The sequence below is a fragment of the Salvelinus namaycush genome, chromosome 1 (genome assembly GCF_016432855.1).
Source record: "Salvelinus namaycush isolate Seneca chromosome 1, SaNama_1.0, whole genome shotgun sequence".
Taxonomy (NCBI): domain Eukaryota; kingdom Metazoa; phylum Chordata; class Actinopteri; order Salmoniformes; family Salmonidae; genus Salvelinus; species Salvelinus namaycush.
The window spans coordinates 61,033,251-61,055,030 of record NC_052307.1 but is presented as its reverse complement, the minus strand read 5'-3'; the positions used below and the strand labels follow the sequence as shown (position 1 = coordinate 61,055,030).

The following is a 21,780-nucleotide window of genomic DNA, read 5'->3' as shown; positions in this document are numbered from 1 at the left end:
TGGTTGTATTTCAAAAATCCAGAAGAAAAAAAATGTATGTACCAACAAATTATGGATATTATAATATCATCTTTGTATCTCAAAATCATTGTAATGTGGATAACCTTAATCTAAATGAAAAGGATTCTATTCTAAAATTCAACCAGAGAGCCCCCTTAGATCATGGGAAAAGGCTGCACTTGACTGTTGCACTTGAATCATTCCCATGGTGAATGACTAGGCCCGCTACGCTATGAAACCACACACTATTGCAGAGACTTACCGGCTACAATTGATATGGTGAAAACAATGTGTGGGGAGGCAGAGGCACAGAAACTCACATCAATACCTTTGTCAGATAACACTGCTAAAGAATTTATGCTTTTGCTAGTAATCAATAGAAAACTGACTGTACAACTCAAAAACTCCCCAGCTAATGCTCTCTAAATGGACGCTAGCTGTGAGGGCCGAGATGCCCATGCATGAGTTTTGTTGGCTATACATTTCGGGGGATGCTATTCACGAGGACATATTGTTCTGCCTCACGATTCCCGAGCATGAAACGGCACAGGGGATGTTCAGTGTGCTGCGTAGCTATATTGACGAAAAACAGACAGGCCTCTAGTTATGAATGTGTCTCCCTCTGCCATATGGACGCATTGTATTATACACCGAGAACAACTGATGGCAAAAGAGCTGAACGCAGAACTCGGAGATATACTGCAGCAGGTAACTGATTGTAAACTATACTGAACAAAAATATAAACACAACATGCAACAATTTCAACGATTTTACTGAGTTACAGTTCATATAAGGAAATCAGTCAATTGAATCCATGGATTTTACATGACTGGGCAGTGGTGCAGCCATGGGTGGGCCTGGGAGGGCATAGGCCCACCCACTGGGGAGCCAGGCCCAGACAATCAGAATACGTTTTTCCACACTAAAGGGCTTTATTACAGACAGAAATACTCCTCAGTTTCATCAGCTGTCTGGGTGGCTGGTCTCAGATGATCCCGCAGGTGAAGAAGCTGGATGTGGAGGTCCTGGGCTGGCGTGGTTACATGCGGTCTGCAGTTGTGAGGCCGGTTGAGTGTACTACCAAATTCTCTAAAATGATGTTGGAGGCAGCTTTTGGTAGAGAAATTAACATTAAATTATCTGGCAGCAGCTCTGGTGGACATTCCTGCAGTCAGCATGCCAATTGTATGCTCTCTCAAAACATGAGACATCTATGGCAAAACTGCACATTTAAGAGTGGCCTTTTATTGTCCCCCAGCACAAGGTGCACCTGTGTAAAGATCATGTTGTTTAATCAATTTATTGATATGCCTCACCTGTCAGGTAGATGATCTTGGCATTTGAGAGAAATACGCTTTTTGTGCATATGGACATTTTCTGGGGTCTTTTATTTCAGCTCATAAACATCGGACCAACACTTTACATGTTGTGTTTATATTTTTGTTCAGTATACATCAAACCACATCCACCATGTGGAGATATGGGATCAGAGCCTGACAGGGTTCTATTTCACACTGAGGCTTGGTGGTTAGAAAGATTTTTCGCATTGAGAGGTTGTCATTCACACAAAAAAAATGACATGGTTGACTTTATGTGTAATGAAAAGAAAATATGTCTCCTTGCCTATGTAACAGACGTATTTTGGAAACTGACCAAACTGAACACAAGCATGCAGGGGAAATACAAAATCCTTCTACAGATGAGTGACCGACTCAGTGGATTCAGAGGAAAGAATTCTTATTGGAGTCTTTCAAAAGCAAACCATGCCCCCTTCCCTTCGCTGTGCATGTTTCTAACAGAAAACAGCATCAGTAAGTGTACCACACGAGTGATGACTGCTCACCTCCAACGCTTGGAAGAGCACTTTGGGACCTACTTCCTAATCCGTTTGACTCAGTTGACATGCCGGTGTGAAATCGAACAGCTGATTGAACTGTCATGTGACCAAATGCATTCACGGGTCACTACGGAGGAGTTTTGGTTTCCGACTCAAAGGGAATAATACCCTGCCGTCTCCCTCTGAGCATTAATGCCGCGTTCAAAACAACTGGGAACTTGGAAATCTCTGACTTCCGACTTCAGTGCGTTCAAGAAAACTGAGCTCTGACAAAAATGAGCTCCGACTTGGAAAAATCATTTTGAACGGTCATACAACTGGGAATTCGAACTCGGGAACTCGGGCCTCTTTCTTGAGCTCAGACTTTCCAACCTGAGTTCCCAGTTGATTTGAAATCACCATCAGTGCTCTCGTCTGCATTATAACCAAATATTGATCCAGGTTGGATGTGACAGCAGAGATGAGGTGCGCACTGTCGACCACGCCCCCTGACTTTGAGAAGCTCCGACACAACATTCATCAAGCACACCCATCTCATTAGTGGTGGTGAGATAAGATACTTTATGTCAGAATCATTTTCAATTGACTGCCATAGCCCCAAATAAAAAAGTAAACATTGGCTTTGATATCTGAAAATGTTCACATATCAAAATGGGGTCGTGGGCTAAGAAAGTTTGGGAACCCCTGATCTAGCATTATATAGAGCCAAGGAAGAGGACACGTACCATGTAGTTTGAGCCATCCAGTTTACGCCATGTCCAGATGGGAAAGGGGTAGCCCACAGACTTACAGTACAACAGAGCACTCTGCCCCTCGTTCTTATTGTCACTGCGCTTGTGGCCCGTGATCTCAGGTGCCGCTAAAACAAGGGGAAAAGGGAGTGAAATGCATTTGAATAAAAATTCTAAATTTTATGCAAGACGTTCCATGTTTGTGTCAAAGGTGTTCCTCATCGGCTTCTCTAAATAACAAGACGTCAGAATATAGTCAAGTCTGTCGGGACCCATTTTGATTATGGTAACTAACATTAAGATGTACATGAAACTGATGGTAAATTAAGAAAGGATTTGGGGAATTGTTACGTGATTTAGCTGTGAGGCACTGACTTCCCTGGAGATGGACTTACACTGGAATCAATGCTTTATCACCACAGTGATCGAGGCAGGGACACATTTAGCTGTTTTAGTCAATTGCCAAGTTTCTTTAAAAGGTAGAGCTCATGGTTTGCTAAGGCTTATTTCCAAGTCTGCCCTTTGAAGGAGTAGGCCTACATATCTTGCAGAGTATCAGTTCATAGACGCCAATCAATGAATGACTGAGAAACTTTCTCAAAGGTGAAATTCTCCAACCCAGCGACACCCTGGGTTTTCAAACAGAATCCTCTGTTTAACTCGGCTCTGGAGCCGGGAGACAACTGCCACAGCCTTTTGCTAATCCTTGAAATTACGGTAATTCCTTCCATGCAATTTAGCAGGATCAGTGGAGAAGCTGGCCTGGTGCTGCAGCGTTTTCTGCAGCACGCGGTGGCCGTTGTCGTGGAGGATGATTGAGCAGCAGTGGCTTGAGCTCAAAGTGACATCATCCTTCCTACTGTAACTATGGTGAACACGTGCTCTCTGGCTAGTGGGGGAGGGGCCACGTTTATCTCCGTCTTCGTTATCCCCAGCTCACTTCCACTGTGACTGACTGACAGCATGGAGACTGACTGCCCTCTGAGTGGCGCCAAAACAGGCAGAAATCTTCCATTTCACACCCCCAGCAGCTTGTGTGATTACTGAGCTACAGTGCTGCTGTGTGGATGTGTCTGTCTGCCTGTGTGTCAGAAATATATCGAAAAGAGGCAACTTCTTGTGGTCTATCTGGAAGAGGCGATTAGGTCCGATTTCTATTTACTGTTTTTGATACCTCCCATCTCTCCACTGAATTTAAAGAGCATTTAAGCTCAAAGTTGATGATCGTGTGGAGTGGAACTAACCTTCCACGGAGTTGCATTATTTTCCATGTGACGCATAGAGCCCCGAGTTGATTATCCCTTGCATACCATGGTTATAATTTAACACATTTACCGCTAGAAATGTGTTCATTTTCAGGAAGAAATGTGTTCAACATCCACTGAAACAGCTAGCAAGTTTACTAACCAAACCATCAGTCCTAGCTTGCTATTATGAAAATCGAATTAAACAATGCCAATAATGTTTTCAATTCGACTTTTGCTTTCAAAAGCAGCTCAAACATAGAACATGTAAGAACTATAGCCATTGAATTCTACTCTGCTGATATACTGTACTTTATAGAGAAATAATGCACGCTCTAGAATGCCCTTCAAGCCAATCAGAAACAAGTATTCAACAATGCCATGGTATAAAGAATTATATGACACATTATCCTGTGGGCCTGTACCGTGCGGTTGATAAAAAATAGGAATTTGCAAAAAAATCTAGATCTGCAAAATGCATCATTGTTTTGATTCAATCAACAGGGCGTGTGGCATTATCTCTTTAAAAAATGCATGGATAGCAAACCAAAAAATCGTATATATAAAAATACAAAAGATAATTGGGATGTGCAAAATATGCATGCTCAGGACAGCAGCTTATTGTATCATCGTGGATAACAAAGTTGGGCTGGGAGCGGATTCTGAACCTTAATCCCACACCACCATCCCACAAGCCTCCATCTGTTGCCTGCTCTGAGCTGAGAGCTGGAGAGATGGGAGCGCCAAGGACACTGCAGCCAGAGGGAGCTGGGGGGAGCTCAGCTGCCAGGAGCATAGAGCACACAGGCTCGGCCCCTCTACCATGCTTAATGTATGGGACCTGGTAGTACGACCGAGTATGGGTTTAATGGTATGGGACTCAGTGCCATTGTATAAGGCAGGGCAAGACTAATTGGATGCAATTGGTCAGAACTATCATGTATTTCTGCTTAGAATGATCATTCTCTGTAGTTTTTATTGAGTCTATTTCTCAATCGGTCCTTAACTGTAACAATTAACAGGAAAGCTTGCAAAAGTATCTAAATCTATCTCAAAAAACAATTGTCATGTCCATGCTTCCTCCAAACCAAGACATCAGCATCCCAAATACGACTAACAGCGTCTGTCAACAATTCAGTCAATACTTCCAGACAGTAAACAATGTTGAAAGGCAGTGCTGCCATGGTGTTTGTATGTCCAGGAAACGGTGTTGTGCAGGCTCTAACAGCCACGAGCAGCAAGCCTCTCTGCCTGCCTCCCTCCCTTCACATGGCCCTAGGGTCAGGACGCTGAGGTTTGATTGGAGATGAGGCCTGTCATCTCTCAGGCTGGAGGAAGCTGCAGAGCATACACGGTCATCACCCGCGTTACGCAACCAACCAACCTCACAGGAAGCTAGCGCTTAATACAGCCACAGCAGGCATAACAATCAATGGCAAGCTCAGTACGCATAACCAAAGCAATGTCACAGCAAATTGGCTTAAGCACTGTACGTGTAGGCAAGCTTCTCTAGAACAGGGTTTTGCAAGTCCTTTCTCACCCAGAGGAAAATCTGTTATTCCACTTCAAGGGTGAGCTGTCAACTTTTAAACTTTAAACCCTTTTTCATGACCCTGTCTTTCAAAGATAATTCGTGAAAATCATAATAACTTCACAGAGCTTCATTGTAAAGGGTTTAAACACTGTTTCCCATGCTTGTTCAATGAACCATAAACAATTAATGAACATGCACCTGTGGAACGGTCATTAAGACACTAACAGCTTACAGACGGTAGGAAATTAAGGTCACAGTTATGAAAACTTAGGACACTAAAGAGGTCTTTCTACTGACTCTGAAAAACACCAAAAGAAAGATGCCCAGGGTCCCTGCTCATCTGCGTGAACGTGCCTTAGGCATGCTGCAAGGAGGCATGAGGACTGCAGATGTGGCCAGGGAAATCAATTGCAATGTTCGTACTGTGAGACGCCTAAGACAGTGCTACAGGGAGACAGGACGGACAGCTGATCGTCCTCGCAGTGGCAGACCACGTGCAACAACACCTGCACAGGATCGGTACATCTGAACATCACACCTGCGGGACAGGTACAGGATGGCAACAACAACTGCCAGCGTTACACCAGGAACGCACAATCCCTCCATCAGTGCTCAGACTGTCTGCAATAGGCTGAGAGGCTGGACTGAGGGCTTGTAGGCCTGTTGTAAGGCAGGTCCTCACCAGACATCACCGGCAACAACGTCGCCTATGGGCACAAACCCACCGTGGCTGGACCAGACAGGACTGGCAAAAAGTGAGCTTCACTGACGAGTCACGATTTTGTCTCACCAGGGGTGATGGTCGGATTCGCGTTTATCGTCGAAGGAATGAGCGTTACACCGAGGCCTGTACTCTGGAGCGGGATCGATTTGGAGGTGGAGGGTTCGTCATGGTCTGAGGTGGTGTGTCACAGCATCATAGGACTGAGCTTGTTGTCATTGCAGGCAATCTCAACGCTGTGCGTTACAGGGAAGACATCCTCCTCCCTCATGTGGTACCCTTCCTGCAGGCTCATCCTGACATGACCCTCCAGCATGACAATGCCACCAATGCCACAATGCCGCTCGTTCTGTGCGTGATTTCCTGCAAGACAGGAATGTCAGTGTTCTGCCATGGCCAGCGAAGAGTCCGGATCTCAATCCCATTGAGGACGTCTGGGACCTGTTTGATCATGGGGTGAGGGCTAGGGCCATTCCCCCCAGAAATGTCCGGGAACTTGCAGGTGTCTTGGTGGAAGAGTGGGGTAACATCTCACCGCAAGAACTGGCAAATCTGGTGCAGTCCATGAGGAGGAGATGCACTGCAGTACTTAATGCAGCTGGTGGCCACACCAGATACTGATTGTTACTTTTGATTTTCACCCTCCCCCTCCTTTGTTCAGGGACACATTATTCCAATTCTGTTAGTCACATGTCTGTGGAACTTGTTCAGTTTATGTCTCAGTTGTTGAATCTTGTTATGTTCATACAAATATTTACACATGTTAAGTTTGCTGAAAATAGTAGACACGCTGTTGACAGTGAGGACGTTTCTTTCTCGCTAGGGTGTCAGGTTTCTATAAGTGTCTTTCACGTCAATGAATGATCCTAACAGTTGAATATGTGCTTTCAAATGTGAAACAATGTTATCCAAAAAAAAAATAGAACAAATATGACACAAATACGATACGCTTGGTCCTGCGCCAATTATATGTGGTAACTGGTGCAAAATGACTGATAATCTTAATAAGAATCTGGCTAATAAAAATAAATCAAGTAAGTCACTGTTAGACCAGTATGTACAGAGAAGACACTAGCCTGAAGGAAGGCGTGTCTGTGTGAATCGAGTGTACAGAGAGAGAGCAGAGAAGACAGGACTCTGTCCCTCCCTTCAGCTGGCCTGTCCTGCCCTGTCCTCTTAGTGAGTGACAGCAGCCTCCAGAGGCCAGCCTGTCAACACCACAACACATCACCGGACCAACATCTCAACGTCTGTCACTGGAAGGGGATCTGTTCACAGGAAGTAGCTCTAGATTGTGTTATCCATCAGATCCCTCATAGGAGAACTTTATCTCTCTCTTAGTTATGGCAGAGGGTCAAGTGACAGTATTGATTAAAGTGGAGGTTAATTATAAAAATCAACAGTGTATCTGTCATTTGTTTATACCGTGAGTGAGATCTGGTGGTCGGAGAGTCTTACCTTTTACCTCAATAGTGGCGTTGGCGTTGGGAGCCGTTTCAAACGTGTAAACACACATGTACTCCCCTGCGTCGTCTGACCTTGGTTTCTTGATTCTGCAACAAACCACAAAATATCAGTTACTTCATAACTTTAGATCAGTCAAAAATAACATGTATGCAAAGACAATACTAATTTTCTCTAATTTTGTTGTCTATCATTGTACATCACCCAATGATACATCATCCAATGATGCATCACCCAATGATGCATCACCCAATGATACATCACCCAATGATGCATGTTGTGTGGAAGTCCTTAGCGTTCATTGTTAGCACTGTGCTGTGTTCTAGGCAGCCAGGAGAGAGGAGAGATTAGCACGGGGTTGTCTGTTCTGGGGTCAGCCATTAGTAGAGTACTGAGATGTAATGTGACAGGAAAGGAGCTGCCCAGTGGTCTCCTCATGTAGCCGTCCGCGCCTGGCTGGGGAGAGTCTGGGAGATGTCTATGGGGGTGTTGTGCAGTACAGGGGCTGGTTGCTCTGCTCTAAGCTCAGGGGCTGCTCTGATGGCTATGCCCTGCGAGGGATGGGGCTGCCCAAACAACTGTTTTCACTAAAGGACTTGGCAACATGGTGCTTATTTCCATCTCAGGGTGATTGGTCTTAGTGTTGATAGTCTGTGTGACAATTAGAAAGGCTTTGTTGAATGCTCTAGTAAGAGAACTACAGAATAAGTAAGGACTCACATGTACTCTGTGTTCTTCTGCTCGTTCCGTGTGTCTGCGATCTCCACTCCGTTCTTCATCCAGAAGCTCTCTTGTTGGCCTTCGTGGGCGTTGGTCAGGTTACACTGCAGGGTGACAGGGGGCCCTTTGGTCTCCGAGGGCAGGATGATCTGATCTGACACATTGATCTTGGGCTCTGAAACACACAGAGAGACAGCAACCCCTTATCATTGAATTGGGGCTCAACACTATAGCAGAACTGTAACTATACTAACTATTCCCCACACACAGACTGAGTGGCGGACGTGCGTGAGAGTTGGGGCCGGAACATAAGACAACAAAAACACACATACATAAAGAAATACAACATGGAGCGGCAGGAAAATACATGCAACACAAAACCCTGTATCTGTCTCTGGTTCTGTTGTTACTGTACAATAGATGGACTTAAAAAAAAATACTTAAAATATCCTCACAGAATGAAGTCTGCAAAAGTCAAATGATGATTAGTCTCCTTACAGACCTACAGTAGCTCCGTTGTTCCCGCTCCCATTTTGAGATGATAATCATGTTGACACTACATTTACATTTTAGCAGACACTCTTATCCAGAGCAACTTACAGGTGCAAATAGCGCACATCGGCAGATTTTTAAACTAGTCGTTTTAGGGATTTTAACCAGCAACCTTTGGGTTACTGGCCCAACACGCTTACCCGCTAGACTACCTGGAGTCGTGGAAGTAATGATCTTTAAGGTGATGACCAGCACCAAAGCATCTTTGGTTTGGAACCACTGGCTCTTGATAACTTCCTCAACCTAACTGTATTATCATTATGCCTAATTCATTCAGTAGCACTCAATTTGATATTGACAGCAACAAGGTTTGGTGTACTATATCTTTTAAACAGTCTAAATTGATTCAGGAAGGCACTTGGATACGTAAAGAGTGATGTAACCTTGAAATTATCATGATATTATACAAACATGAGGTTGAATGTATAAGGTAAATTTGAACAACATACATGTTTTCAATCCAATGACTATCTTCCACATAACTGCTGTCATGTCATTCAAACCAAAACCAGGAAGTGAATAAGGTATCATCTTTAGCAAACCTATTGGGTGGAAGTAGAACCAATAGCTAAACAGAAGAGGACAAAGTATACTGTATAATCGTGGCAGACAAAAACGAGATGAACAACAGCTTGACTACTGCTGCACTACACTATAACAACCACTAGATCTTTACTAGTATAATCATTTAGTGTATTTGTTAACAGAGCAACCCAAGGGTCCATTTCTCAAGGACATAGAGGGAGGCTCAAGCAGGATGTGTCATCAGAGAGCGCAGGCAGGCAGGCAGCCTTGGGTAGTGAGGAAGCTCCTCTCCCTCCCTCCCCCACGGCGGCCAGCCATGGCAACCACACAACCCCAGGGAGAGGAGAATAATAATCTTACTATTGGCTGCTACTACAAACCTCCTAGTAGAGGATGGGAGGGGAACATCTCTGGGTCCTGGCTAGTGACTTATATTAGCATTCATGGCACCTACTCCTGCAGTTCTGTATACCCAATAGCTAGAGGGAAATCTCTCGCTATTGCTCTCCTTCTCTTTCTCCCCCCCCCCCTTTCTCACTCTCTTTCTCCCCTCTATTGCTCTCTCCCCCTCTCTCTCTCTCTCTCTCTCTCTCTCACTCTATGGCTCTCTCCCCCTCCCTCTCGCTCTCTATCTCTTCCTCTATTGCTCTCTCTCTGTCTCTCTCTGTCTCCCCTTCTCTCTCTGCTTCAGAACCCCTATACAGGCCTCTCAGCCCACATAGTGTGGCATCCTGGGAATATACACAGACTACACAGAAATAGTTCATTCAAGAAATTTGCAATTAGGCATTAAAGGCACAGTGTTTTCCATGGGAGGTTTCCTCAGCTCAGAAGAAGGTCATTTGTAGGACACCTGCTCAAAAAGAGAATGAATCTGTGATGTCATGCACAACACACAGGCACTGACCCACGTGGCCACCTCTGTCTAGGATTGTAAAAGCATCATTACATTGATAGTGTTACCCACTCATAACAGTGTAGTACATTTTATTCCATTATGACCTGCATACAGTCCTAGAGGATGGTGCCAGTAATGGCTATTTCTTGCTGACAGAGGGAGGATGTTTGCCCACTTGATTGGTATGTTGAGCCATACCATACTGCATTAAACAGAGCAGCTAGAACACAACACAGGTTGGGAAGGGATCTAAACCAAATCACACTGAGGCCTGTATAGATGAGTTAATTTAGTGCAATTAAGTACGCTGTTGATTAAATTGTTACCTAAGCTAAGGAGTTTATTACAAATGTAGTAACAATATTAAGTTAATAAAAAAAACGGCCTTGACTTTGGAATGTATCTCCAGATCGACCCACAATCACAAATGAAACGGTTACAACAAGACAAGCACATGTTTGAAAACATTCCCCAATAACTATACATTATCGTCTCCTTTGGTTCAGTGTGTATAGCCTGTTGTATACATGTTATATACACATATTATTACATGTCTATAACAAGAACGTTCACACTCAGTAATGACAGAATATATTGGATGACAAAAGGTCCGACTCAATTATTAGAACATGTACAGATTTTTTAAGGAAAGAATATCTGCTCTTTTTAGGAATGAATGTGTCTTTTGAATAAGAAAACATTGAATTGACCAATTTCATGTTAGCCTGATGACGGACACATTTCTACCACCAGTAAACTAAGATATCTACTGTAGGCCGACTGTACACGTCTCAAGCCAGCTGGTGGAGTGAAGTGTAATGGGTGTGAGATAAGGAGAGTGTGCACATGCAGTCAGACAGTAGTCCAACAGCACGGTAAACGCTGTGTACGACAGACAGATCAGTAGGTAATGCTCAGGAGATGAAGGAGCTGACTCCTGTAGTAAACCTCTGAGAGTTTCTGGGTGCATGGCTGTGACTAACAACATTCCATATCTCTCTGTGCTCCAATGGGCTGGGCACTCAATGGAGCGTGCACACATTTAAAGGGTCCAGTTGAGATTCAGTGTGTTTGAATGTTTGTATGCAATACAGCAGAGAGGGGAGAGGATATCATGTCATTACTGATTCATGCTCAAACACTTAATAATGGCTAAGAAGGTACAAGGTCATACAGTACACAGGCGAGTCCAGAGAGAGACTGTCTGCTGGAGCAATGAAACCAGCTCTCAAATCTAGAAAGGAAAAAATACATTTAAGAACCACACTGGGTTCTGTCCTTTATTGGATTAGGGTGAGTCATGTGTTTAAAACAAGGGCACGCTTTACACCTGGACAGCTCCCTCCTTGTCTTCTTACGTCGCATCTACCCCTTCCCGACTAAAATAAGCGGCACAACTTCAAAGCGCAGCGATGCCTAGAGTACATGGTGCAGACAGGGCAGAATTTCACCGGGCTTTGAAGTGAATAAAACAACCCACTCAACGCAAGAGAAAAACACAAATCACAAAAGAAATCCAGAAATAAATGGATGAAATTTAGAATTTTTTTTTTAGAATAAGGAAAGAAACGGGACAACTGTCGAAGGACACATGAGACAGAGGAGAGGGCCAGAACGGCCAGGATGGGCTGTATGTGGGGAAGGAGAGGTTGGTGTGGGAGGAAAGAGGGGTAGGTGGACAGATACAGGGGAGGTTTCTGGGTTTGTGGTGATCTACAACAAAACGCTCAGGGTTTTGGGAGAGGCAGGAAATCTACGGAATTCTGAGAATCCTCAAATTCTGCAGGGCGAGGAGGGAACACATAGGTGCTTTCAACATAATAGAACAAAAACCCAACAGGGCAGTACTTCTAGGAGGAAATAAAACACAATGCCTTCCCATTTCTTATACAGAAAAATAAAACAAAGACAAGTCTTTGAAATGAACAAATAACAAGGTGGTGGTTGGTGTTTTGTTTTATTTGTCGTTGCCAGGGGACAGCTGTGGTGGAGGTGTGGTGGTGGGACAGGCAGGGGATTGTTAGTTTGTTCACCAGCTAGGTACTACAGGACATAGACCACTCACTCTGCAGCACCGAAATGGTGGCCTGGGCTCGGATCCAGGTGATGGCGGGGTTCTGGCGCAGGTCGTTGCGCCGTGGGTTGTTGCTGGCCCGGCACTCGTAGGTCCCGGAGTCCTCCAGCATGAGGCGCGTGATGCCCAGCACGCTCACCCCGTTGTTGCCGTAGGCCGTGTTGATGGACACGCGGCGCTTGCGGGCGCCGTCCCATAGCTGCTTGAAGGAGTCGGCACGGTTGATCTCGGCGTACCACCACTGGATCTCCGGGGTGGGGTTACCGATCACGTCGCAGTACAGCTCAAAGGTGTCCAGCGTGAGCTTAGTCTCAGACATTGGCGACTTCACAAACCCAGCTGGAGAGGAAAAGTGTATTGGGGAGGAGGGGAGGGGGGTGGAAGAGGGGTTAGAGGGGTTAGAGTGGAAGAGGGAGGGGATGGAGAGACCAGGGGATGGAGGTAGGAGCAAATCAAACAGGGATCAGTTGGAAACAAAAGAAGAGGATGATTAAAGGCAAATCAAGAAAAAAAGCAAGCTACAACGCTTAAAGTGGGTTGTATATTTTCTGTGTAAACAAACAAATAAAATGGATTTACTGTGCAAAATATGTTGCCTACTCACACCATTGTGAAATGTATAAAGATTTGACACTACTAACGTGAAACAACATAGCAAACTGACATGCAGTAGAACTACAAGTAAATCATGTTTCTCATATGGACAACTTAGTCAAAACATGTTTCTTCATCTCATCAATGAGTTATATTTTCCTCCTATCTGTCAACCTTTACATGGCATGCAGAGATTACATTCCTGCCTCATGAAACCACATAAATAGATTCAATGTTATATCTGACAGTCACTGAAACACACAGAAATACCCCTGTGAGTTTCTGAACAGATATTGCATAATAGGAGAGCCTTTGCTTTCTTGTATCTCTTTGATGTTAGATTGAAATGACAACTGACTATAAAGCTCTCCAGTATACAGAAGGGTTTCGTTCGTTTGCCACATTAAGGAAACTCATGTTGTGTGATGTGACATTTATGTCAAAGGGCAAAGCCGATGGAAAGTCATGTGACTACTTGTAACACTGTCTGAGTATAATTTCCATCAAGCCCTATGAACCATGATGAGGACCTTATGTACAGGCCATGCTTTATTCTGGTCAAATGAGAACTGAAATAGGAAACTGCTCTAACAGCCAATCTGGTTCGGAACATAACTAACTCAGTCAGGAATCATAAAGGTGAAATGCATTGAAGCTGAAACAGCAGATATTGCATGTGCTTTGATGACTAGTACTGTAGTAATTTATTATTCTATAGCAAGACATACATTCTGTTTGTTTTCAATCTGATTGTCTGTGCGTATATGATGGCGTTGGCAACTTTAGAAATGAGGTCATCCATCCTGTGATTCACTATCAGCTGGACTTAAATGTCACAGAATCATCATCACTGTGTGTGTGTGTGTGTGTGTGTGTGTGTGTGTGTGTGTGTGTGTGTGTGTGTGTGTGTGTGTGTGTGTGTGTGTGTGTGTGTGTGTGTGTGTGTACGCCATTCTCATTACATGAATCATACTACCGCTACACAGCAGAGGTCAGTCCCTACAACCATATGCCAGCATTCTAGCACAGACCCAATGCACTCATCATCCGGGCTGTGACTTAGGGTTCCTGTTGCAAGGACATTCTAGCACAGACCTAATGCACTCATCACCCGGGCTGTGACTTAGGGTTCCTGTTGCAAGGACATTCTAGCACAGACCCAATGCACTCATCACCCGGTCTGTGACTTAGGGTTCCTGTTGCAAGGACATTCTAGCACAGACCTAATGCACTCATCACCCGGGCTGTGACTTAGGGTTCCTGTTGCAAGGACATTCTAGCACAGACCTAATGCACTCATCACCCGGGCTGTGACTTAGGGTTCCTGTTGCAAGGACATTCTAGCACAGACCTAATGCACTCATCACCCGGGCTGTGACTTAGGGTTCCTGTTGCAAGGCCTCTGTTGACTGCCTGTTCTACGCCATGTGTCCTCGGATGAATCACATAAAAGGCCGCCACACCCTAACCTTAACTCTGACTATGCTGAAGACGAGAGAGACAGGAAGAGATAGCAGAGCAGGCAGTCTCTCTGTGGCGCTATAGTCGTGTGTATTACTACAACAGATTACAGGCCCTCACAGAACAGCCCAACCTGCTCAACAGTAATGTACTGTATCATCAGCACATGAGCAGATAAGCTGCCTAGTGGGGGGGAGGTTACTAGCTGCCTAGTGGGGGGGAGGTTACTAGCTGCTTAGTGGGGGGTTACTAGTGGGCGGAGTTTACTAGCTGCCTAGTGGGGGGGTGACTAGCTGCTTAGTGGGGGGGGGGTTACTAGCTGCCTAGTGGGGGAGGTTACTAGCTGCCTAGTGGGGGGAGATTACTAGCTGCCTAGTGGGGGGGGGGGGGGTTACTAGCTGCCTAGTGGGGGGAGGTTACTAGCTGCCTAGTGGGGGGAGGTTACTAGCTGCCTAGTGGGGGGGAGGTTACTAGCTGCCTAGTGGGGGGGAGGTTACTAGCTGCCTAGTGGGGGGGAGGTTACTAGCTGCCTAGTGGGGGGAGGTTACTAGCTGCCTAGTGGGGGGAGGTTACTAGTGGGGGGGGGGGGGGGGGGTTACTAGCTGCCTAGTGGGGGGAGGTTACTAGTGGGGGGGAGGTTACTAGCTGCCTAGTGGGGGGAGGTTACTAGCTGCCTAGTGGGGGGAGGTTACTAGCTGCCTAGTGGGGGAGGTTACTAGTGGGGGGAGGTTACTAGCTGCCTAGTGGGGGGAGATTACTAGCTGCCTAGTGGGGGGAGGTTACTAGCTGCCTAGTGGGGGAGGTTACTAGCTGCCTAGTGGGGGGAGGTTACTAGTGGGGGGGGGGGTTACTAGCTGCCTAGTGGGGGGAGGTTACTAGCTGCCTAGTGGGGGAAGATTACTAGTGGGGGGGGGGGGGGGTTACTATCTGCCTAGTGGGGGGAGGTTACTAGCTGCCTAGTGGGGGAGATTACTAGTGGGGGGAGGTTACTAGCTGCCTAGTGGGGGGAGGTTACTAGTGGAGGGAAGTTACTAGTGGGAGGAGATTACTAGTGTGGGGAGGTTACTAGCTGCCTAGTGGGGGGAGGTTACTAGTGAGGGGAGATTACTGGCTGCCTAGTGGGGGGAGGTTACTAGCTGCCTAGTGGGGGGAGGTTACTAGCTGCCTAGTGGGGGGAGGTTACTAGCTGCCTAGTGGGGGAGGTTACTAGTGGGGGGAGATTACTAGCTGCCTAGTGAGGGGAGGTTACTAGCTGCCTAGTGGGGGGAGATTATTAGCTGCCTAGTGGGGGGAGGTTACTATCTGCCTAGTGTGGGGAGGTTACTAGTGGGGGGAGATTACTAGTGAGGGGAGATTACTAGTGGGGGGAGGTTACTAGCTGCCTAGTGGGGGGAGGTTACTAGTGGAGGGAAGTTACTAGTGGGAGGAGGTTACTAGTGGGGGGAGGTTACTAGCTGCCTAGTGGGGGGAGGTTACTAGTGAGGGGAGGTTACTGGCTGCCTAGTGGGGGGAGGTTACTAGCTGCCTAGTGGGGGAGGTTACTAGTGGGGGGAGGTTACTAGCTGCCTAGTGGGGGGAGGTTACTAGTGGGGGGAGATTACTAGCTGCCTAGTGAGGGGAGGTTACTAGCTGCCTAGTGGGGGGAGGTTATTAGCTGCCTAGTGTGGGGAGGTTACTAGTGGGGGGAGATTACTAGCTGCCTAGTGGGGGGAGATTACTAGTGGGGGGAGATTACTAGCTGCCTAGTGGGGGGGGGGGGGGGGGGGGGGGGGTTACTAGTGGGGGGGGGTACTAGACGCCTACGCATAGCTGTCAGTACTGCGTTAAAATGTCATTATTGCAATAGAACCTAGATACTTAGTGTTTTGGTTGGGTAAATAATGTTCTGTATCAGTTTGTAACCAAGAGACTGCGTTTATACTGTAGGCTATCATTTTCCATTTTAGGTCAAACACTTCTAGCTATGCAGCCACTGTGTTTCCACAGCTAGAGACAGTATGTTCTGTACACAACTGAAGCCAAACACTCTTCAGTCTGGTCAACCCGGAGCAAGATGTTCCAGAGACTGAACAATACAGAGGTGAGGATCATACCATACCATACCCTGGCAGCAACAGTTAGAAGTGAGTGACAGGCAGCTGTAAATAATAAGGCAACAGGAAAAGGGTAAATGATTTGGACATGATCCAGACTAGCCCGGCCTGATTTACACAGACCAGAGCCTACACATACCAGAACCTACACAGACCACAGCCTACACAGACCACAGCCTACACAGACCAGACCCTACACAGACCACAGCCTACACATACCAGAACCTACACAGACCACAGCCTACACAGACCACAGCCTACACAGACCACAGCCTACACAGACCTTGTGCCATCTTGCCTGACGCCCAGATACATGCAGAGTAATTAGTGTTTGTGTCTTTCCCCTGAAACATCTGGGCCCACCCCCCATGATCATCCCCCATCATCACAGAGGGTAAAGCCCAGCCTGGACACCCACCGTCTCTGCTCAGGCTGCCTCCCAACTAAAGCATCCGCTGAGATCCAAGAACTGGACCGGCCTCACATCCTCCACTCTTTTGGAGGGCAACAGAAAGTGAAGAGAACCAGGAGGTTTTCATAGAATAGAGTAGCCTGTAATGTCATTAAAGGGATACTACCACAATTACATAGGTGATGTGAATGAAATGATACCATAATGAGGAGGGATTCATATACAGCACAGACTGAATCACAAGCATCCATTAATCTCTGTTTATTCTGCGAGGCACTTCATTATAATGTCATATAGCATCATAGAGTATACTGTGGTGAACAGATCCCCTCTAAGTATGTGTGGTGGCCCATCACACATGTGCCCGGCCTAGTGAGTGAGTTGGGGCGCTCTCCCCCCTGATGACTGCAGAGCACACATCACCAGGCAGGCAGGCAGTGGCTTTGAGTCAACCACCTGTAACCTGCCTCCCAGTCCCACAACACAGACAGACCGCAGCTAGATAACCCCAAGGGCCACTACACTGGCTACGTGCAGGGCATTTATTTTTGTGGGGGCAGGGAAATATGAGCAAATCTATAGTTGGATAAATACAAACAAACTCAAAATGGAGTATATAATGAATGTTGAATTTGATATTGAAATCACAGGCATTACAGATCTAGCTGTAGTATCAGTGTACTGTGGTGTGATGCTCCATTGTCTTAGCCGGTATATCTGACTTTTGTAGGAGAGCCAACTTAGCTGGCTTCCAGCATCTGGTTAAGAGGTGTTACACTTGGCCGATTGCCCAAGGTTTCACAAAGCCTCCTGCTCTGACAGTTGTAAATGAGTCACTGCTGTGGGTTGAAGGATGATGTATCTGTTTCTGAGCTGCTCTTAACACATCGATGGGTGGGCGGCTATAGATTTCCTCATTCGTTTGAACAAATCAACAATAAACCTTGATGCCTGCATGAATTAGAGTGGTGTTATGGATAAATGGCAGTTAGCAACAGCAGCTGAGATGAGAGGGAGGAGGTGACCTCTGCCATCTTACTGTAACTACTCAGGGACAGCCATTCGGGCCATAGAGGGGAGCCACCGCTTTCATGAGAGTTAAATCCCCCCCATCCCCGGCTGAAATGGGCTTATCCCCATCAACCAGCAAACATTGCTCCCCGATTAACCCTTTCAGAGGTCAAGATGACAGACAACCCGGGCCCTCTGTCACTGTGCAAAGCTAGCATGGTTAAGATACCATATGCCACAGGACTAGCTGACACTCATCCATGTCACCATAACAGTTTGTGACAACAACTATCAAATTAGGGGTTTTCTTTACTGGACACACAGTGACAACACATATTGTAACCACAAACAAATCTCCCAGAACGAATGTTCTACACAACCACATATCAACATTAAGTCTCCATTTTGTTTAAAGTTCCGTCTAGCGTCTTCCATTTGGGTATCATCATCAGCAGCTACAGTATGTCTGGTGTGTACTGTGTTGGAGGCTGTGGGGTGCCTGATGCTGTTGCCATCGGTGCAGTATGTATCATGTTTCACAGTGGGCTAGTGTGACTCAGTGGAAGAACTGGCTTACGTCCCACAGCACATTTTCCGGTCTCACAGATGTGTCCTCTGCTACTCAGAACATGGGCAGTGATACAGCATGGACTTACAATTACCTTACCATTACCAAGTTACTCTGTACCTTGCAGTTACGTTAATTGAATCCCTTATTAATTGTAAGAGAGATGCCATTTTAGGTTTCTTTTTATAAATGTTGCCTGGCCCTGGTTCAGGGAACTTGATCATGAAATGTGTTTAGTGATACAAACTGGGACTGTGTCGATAAACTGTCTGTGGCTCCGAGCCACACAAACCTACTAATACTGTACTACATGAAGAAATAATGAGAGGTCGTCGCTCTCTGTCTTATAGTAAGATAACAGACGCATTTAGAGCAGCATTGAGTTGATGCTTGAGTTGGTTCATGTTTCTACTGGTAACTCACATCAAAGGAATTTACATTGTGGTCTGTATTCTGTCAACTCAAAAAGAGGATGTTCTACACACAAATGTCCTGAACTTGATTACGGCTGTTATGCCTGTTCAATTGTTCATAGGGGGAGATTATCCATGGTGCATTGCCATAAGCAGCATCTTCAGGTTAGAGACAGGAGAGAACCCCTCTTCACATTCGTCATGCATAAAAGAACGAGGCCCTTTAAGAGCTTAAATGGTTCACATGCATCTAGTGAGTCTTCACAGAGCCAAGCGGCTGTGCACAGGGATGCTGCTATCCATTAAGGGTTAATGGACTCACTTTCGCAAAAGGACGTTAAAGCCACAGTACTCTGTGCTCAGGGTGCTGTGTCTCCGCTCTATAAATAGCGACCGGGAGCAGAATGGACCAATTCTATTTACAGTCCTCCAGATATCTGTTGCTGAATCTCAGCCATCTATGGTTGGTCAGGCTCCCCAAGCATATAGAGGTATAATGGCCTCAGCTCAGCTCCCTCCTCTGCTTCACACATACTGTACTGTGATTAAATCCCCTGCCGTTATAATTACACTTCTTTACACGCCATTGCCCCGAATCTGAAATATTGCTGAGGAAATCAAACGTGACATAGTGATACCTGCCACGTTACATCACTCACACTAAATCCAGACTGTGAAATATGAAATCATTTGTTTGGAGGATATACCCATATTTGTGCGACCAAATAGCATCAGTATATCATCCATTAAAATATGATTACTGCATTTATATAACAGCCTCATAAATGTGTTACAGTATCTAGCTACAGAACTGTATCTCACTAGTGTCTAAAGCCCGACATCACTTTAATAAACTGTAATACATCAGTAGGCTAATAAAGAAAGGAGTTGTATCAGTCTTCACCAGTTACAGTGAGGCTCAGACAGACACAGAGTGACAAGGTAGCACCAGTCTGTCTCCCACAGCTCCCGGGAGTCTCAGCAGAGCCCATGGTGGAGGGAGCCCTGTGTGTCGCTATGGGACCCAGGGAGTGGGCACTAACACTGGGCAAAGACTGGAATGCCTTCACTTGGGCTTTACCAAACAATTGAGGGCGTAGATCTGACTTTGTGGATGGGGACCATCAAAGCGTGTCCTCATAGACACATAATTCATCCACCAGATCAATTAATGAATGTACACTGAGTGTACAAAACATTTAGAACACCTGCTCTTTCCATGACATAGACTGACCAGGTGAAAGCTATAATCCCTTATTTATGTCACTTGTTATATCTATCCACTTCAATCAGTGTAGATGAAGGGAAGAAGACAGGTTAAAGAAGGATTTTTAAGCCTTGAGACATGGATTGTGTATGTGTGCCATTCAGAGGATATTTAAGTGCCTTTGAACGGGGTATGGTAGTAGGTGCCAGGTGCACCGGTTTGACTGTCCAATAACTGCAACGCTACTAGGAGTTTTATGCTCAATAATTTCCCGTGTGTATCAAGAGTGGTCCACCACCCAAAGGGCATCCAGCCAACTTGACACAACTGTGGGAAGCATTGGTGTCAACATGGGCCAGCATCCCTGTGGATTGCTTTTGACACCTTGTACAGTCCATGCCCTGACGAATTGAGGGCAAAAAGTGGTGCATCTTCATATTAGGAAGGCATTCCTAATGTTTTGTACACTCATTGTACACTAGCAGTAAGCAGGGTTGGTGGCAATTCCATTTCAACAAAGTCAATTCAAGAATCAAACTGAAACGCAAATGTTTTTCTCATAGAGAAGCATAAAGTAGAATTGAAATTAGATTTGGAATTTCAGTTTACTTCCTAAATTGACTGATTTTAAATGGAATTGACATCAACTCTGGTAGTGAGAATAGTAGAGCCAATGATGGATTTCTCTATTCTGCTTTGAGTGACTATTGCTGTACAAGTTCATATTACAATCTTTCTGTGTTCACAGTGCTAACAGTCCTTCAGCAAATGCTCTTATCCAGAGCGACTTAAAATAGTTAGGTGAAACAACAACATATCACAATCGTTGCAAGTAGATTTTCCCTCAACAAAGTAGTTATCAGCAAAGTCGGTGCTAGCAGGAATAGACTAGTGCATTTTTATTTGTTTTCTATGGGCCTATAACACGATCCAAAATTGCAACTTTTGTAATTGAAACAATTATTGTCATAAAATATAACAATAGCTGGTAGTAGCTCAGCTCTGAGAACATGCATTAGCCTGTGTTTTGTGTAGAGGCTGCCTCTGATTGGTGTGCCCCCTCTGGGTCACAGAAGTGATTTACTGGGATTGGCCATCCATCAGGGGCATGTCAGAGAAAGCAACCCTTAACACGCAATGATGAGGAGGCTCAGACATCCTTCATGTCAAGCAAATTATGCCTCCCTCAATCCTGCCCCTTGTGACTGACTGTGTGTTCATCAAAGACTGAAATAAATCAACTTGGATGGCCCATGGAGAGACAATTGAAATCAATCAAATGTGGAAAGTAATTGGTGATAATCATTTGAAAGGTTATTCATCATATTGTGGATTAAGATATTATAACCTTCAAACATGTAGGCTACAGACAGATAATCTAAATGTGTTTTGTTGGAAGTTGTGTATATGTTTTGAGGTTATCAACACTCTGCTTTGAGCCAACAGGGATTATGTAATAGAATCTCAACTCCACTAACACACAGAGAGAAACTAATGTGCCTAATATTTCCAGGAAACCAAAGATGCTGTTTACTATAATGAAGATTGTATTTTGGGGGCAGAAAACGTGTCATGACCTTTCCAAATATCAACACTGTCACTAAGAATGATATCAATGACAATGTCTGCCTGTTAATTCACATGAGATGTAGAAATGACACACACACACACACACACACACACACACACACACACACACACACACACACACACACACACA

General features: G+C 45.4%; 1 protein-coding gene across 1 annotated transcript in view; it reads right to left on the bottom strand.

Annotated features, from left to right (window-relative positions):
• LOC120046587 (neuroplastin-like) overlaps positions 1–21,780 on the bottom strand; it is a 41,690-nt gene that overhangs the window by 18,784 nt on the left and 1,126 nt on the right. Inside the window, exons 2-5 of the mRNA XM_038991956.1 lie at positions 12,293–12,640; positions 8,253–8,427; positions 7,527–7,621; positions 2,564–2,697 (exon numbers count right to left, since the gene is read on the bottom strand). Of these exons, the coding sequence (XP_038847884.1) occupies positions 2,564–2,697; positions 7,527–7,621; positions 8,253–8,427; positions 12,293–12,640 (752 nt within the window). The remainder of the gene's footprint in view (positions 1–2,563; positions 2,698–7,526; positions 7,622–8,252; positions 8,428–12,292; positions 12,641–21,780) is intronic.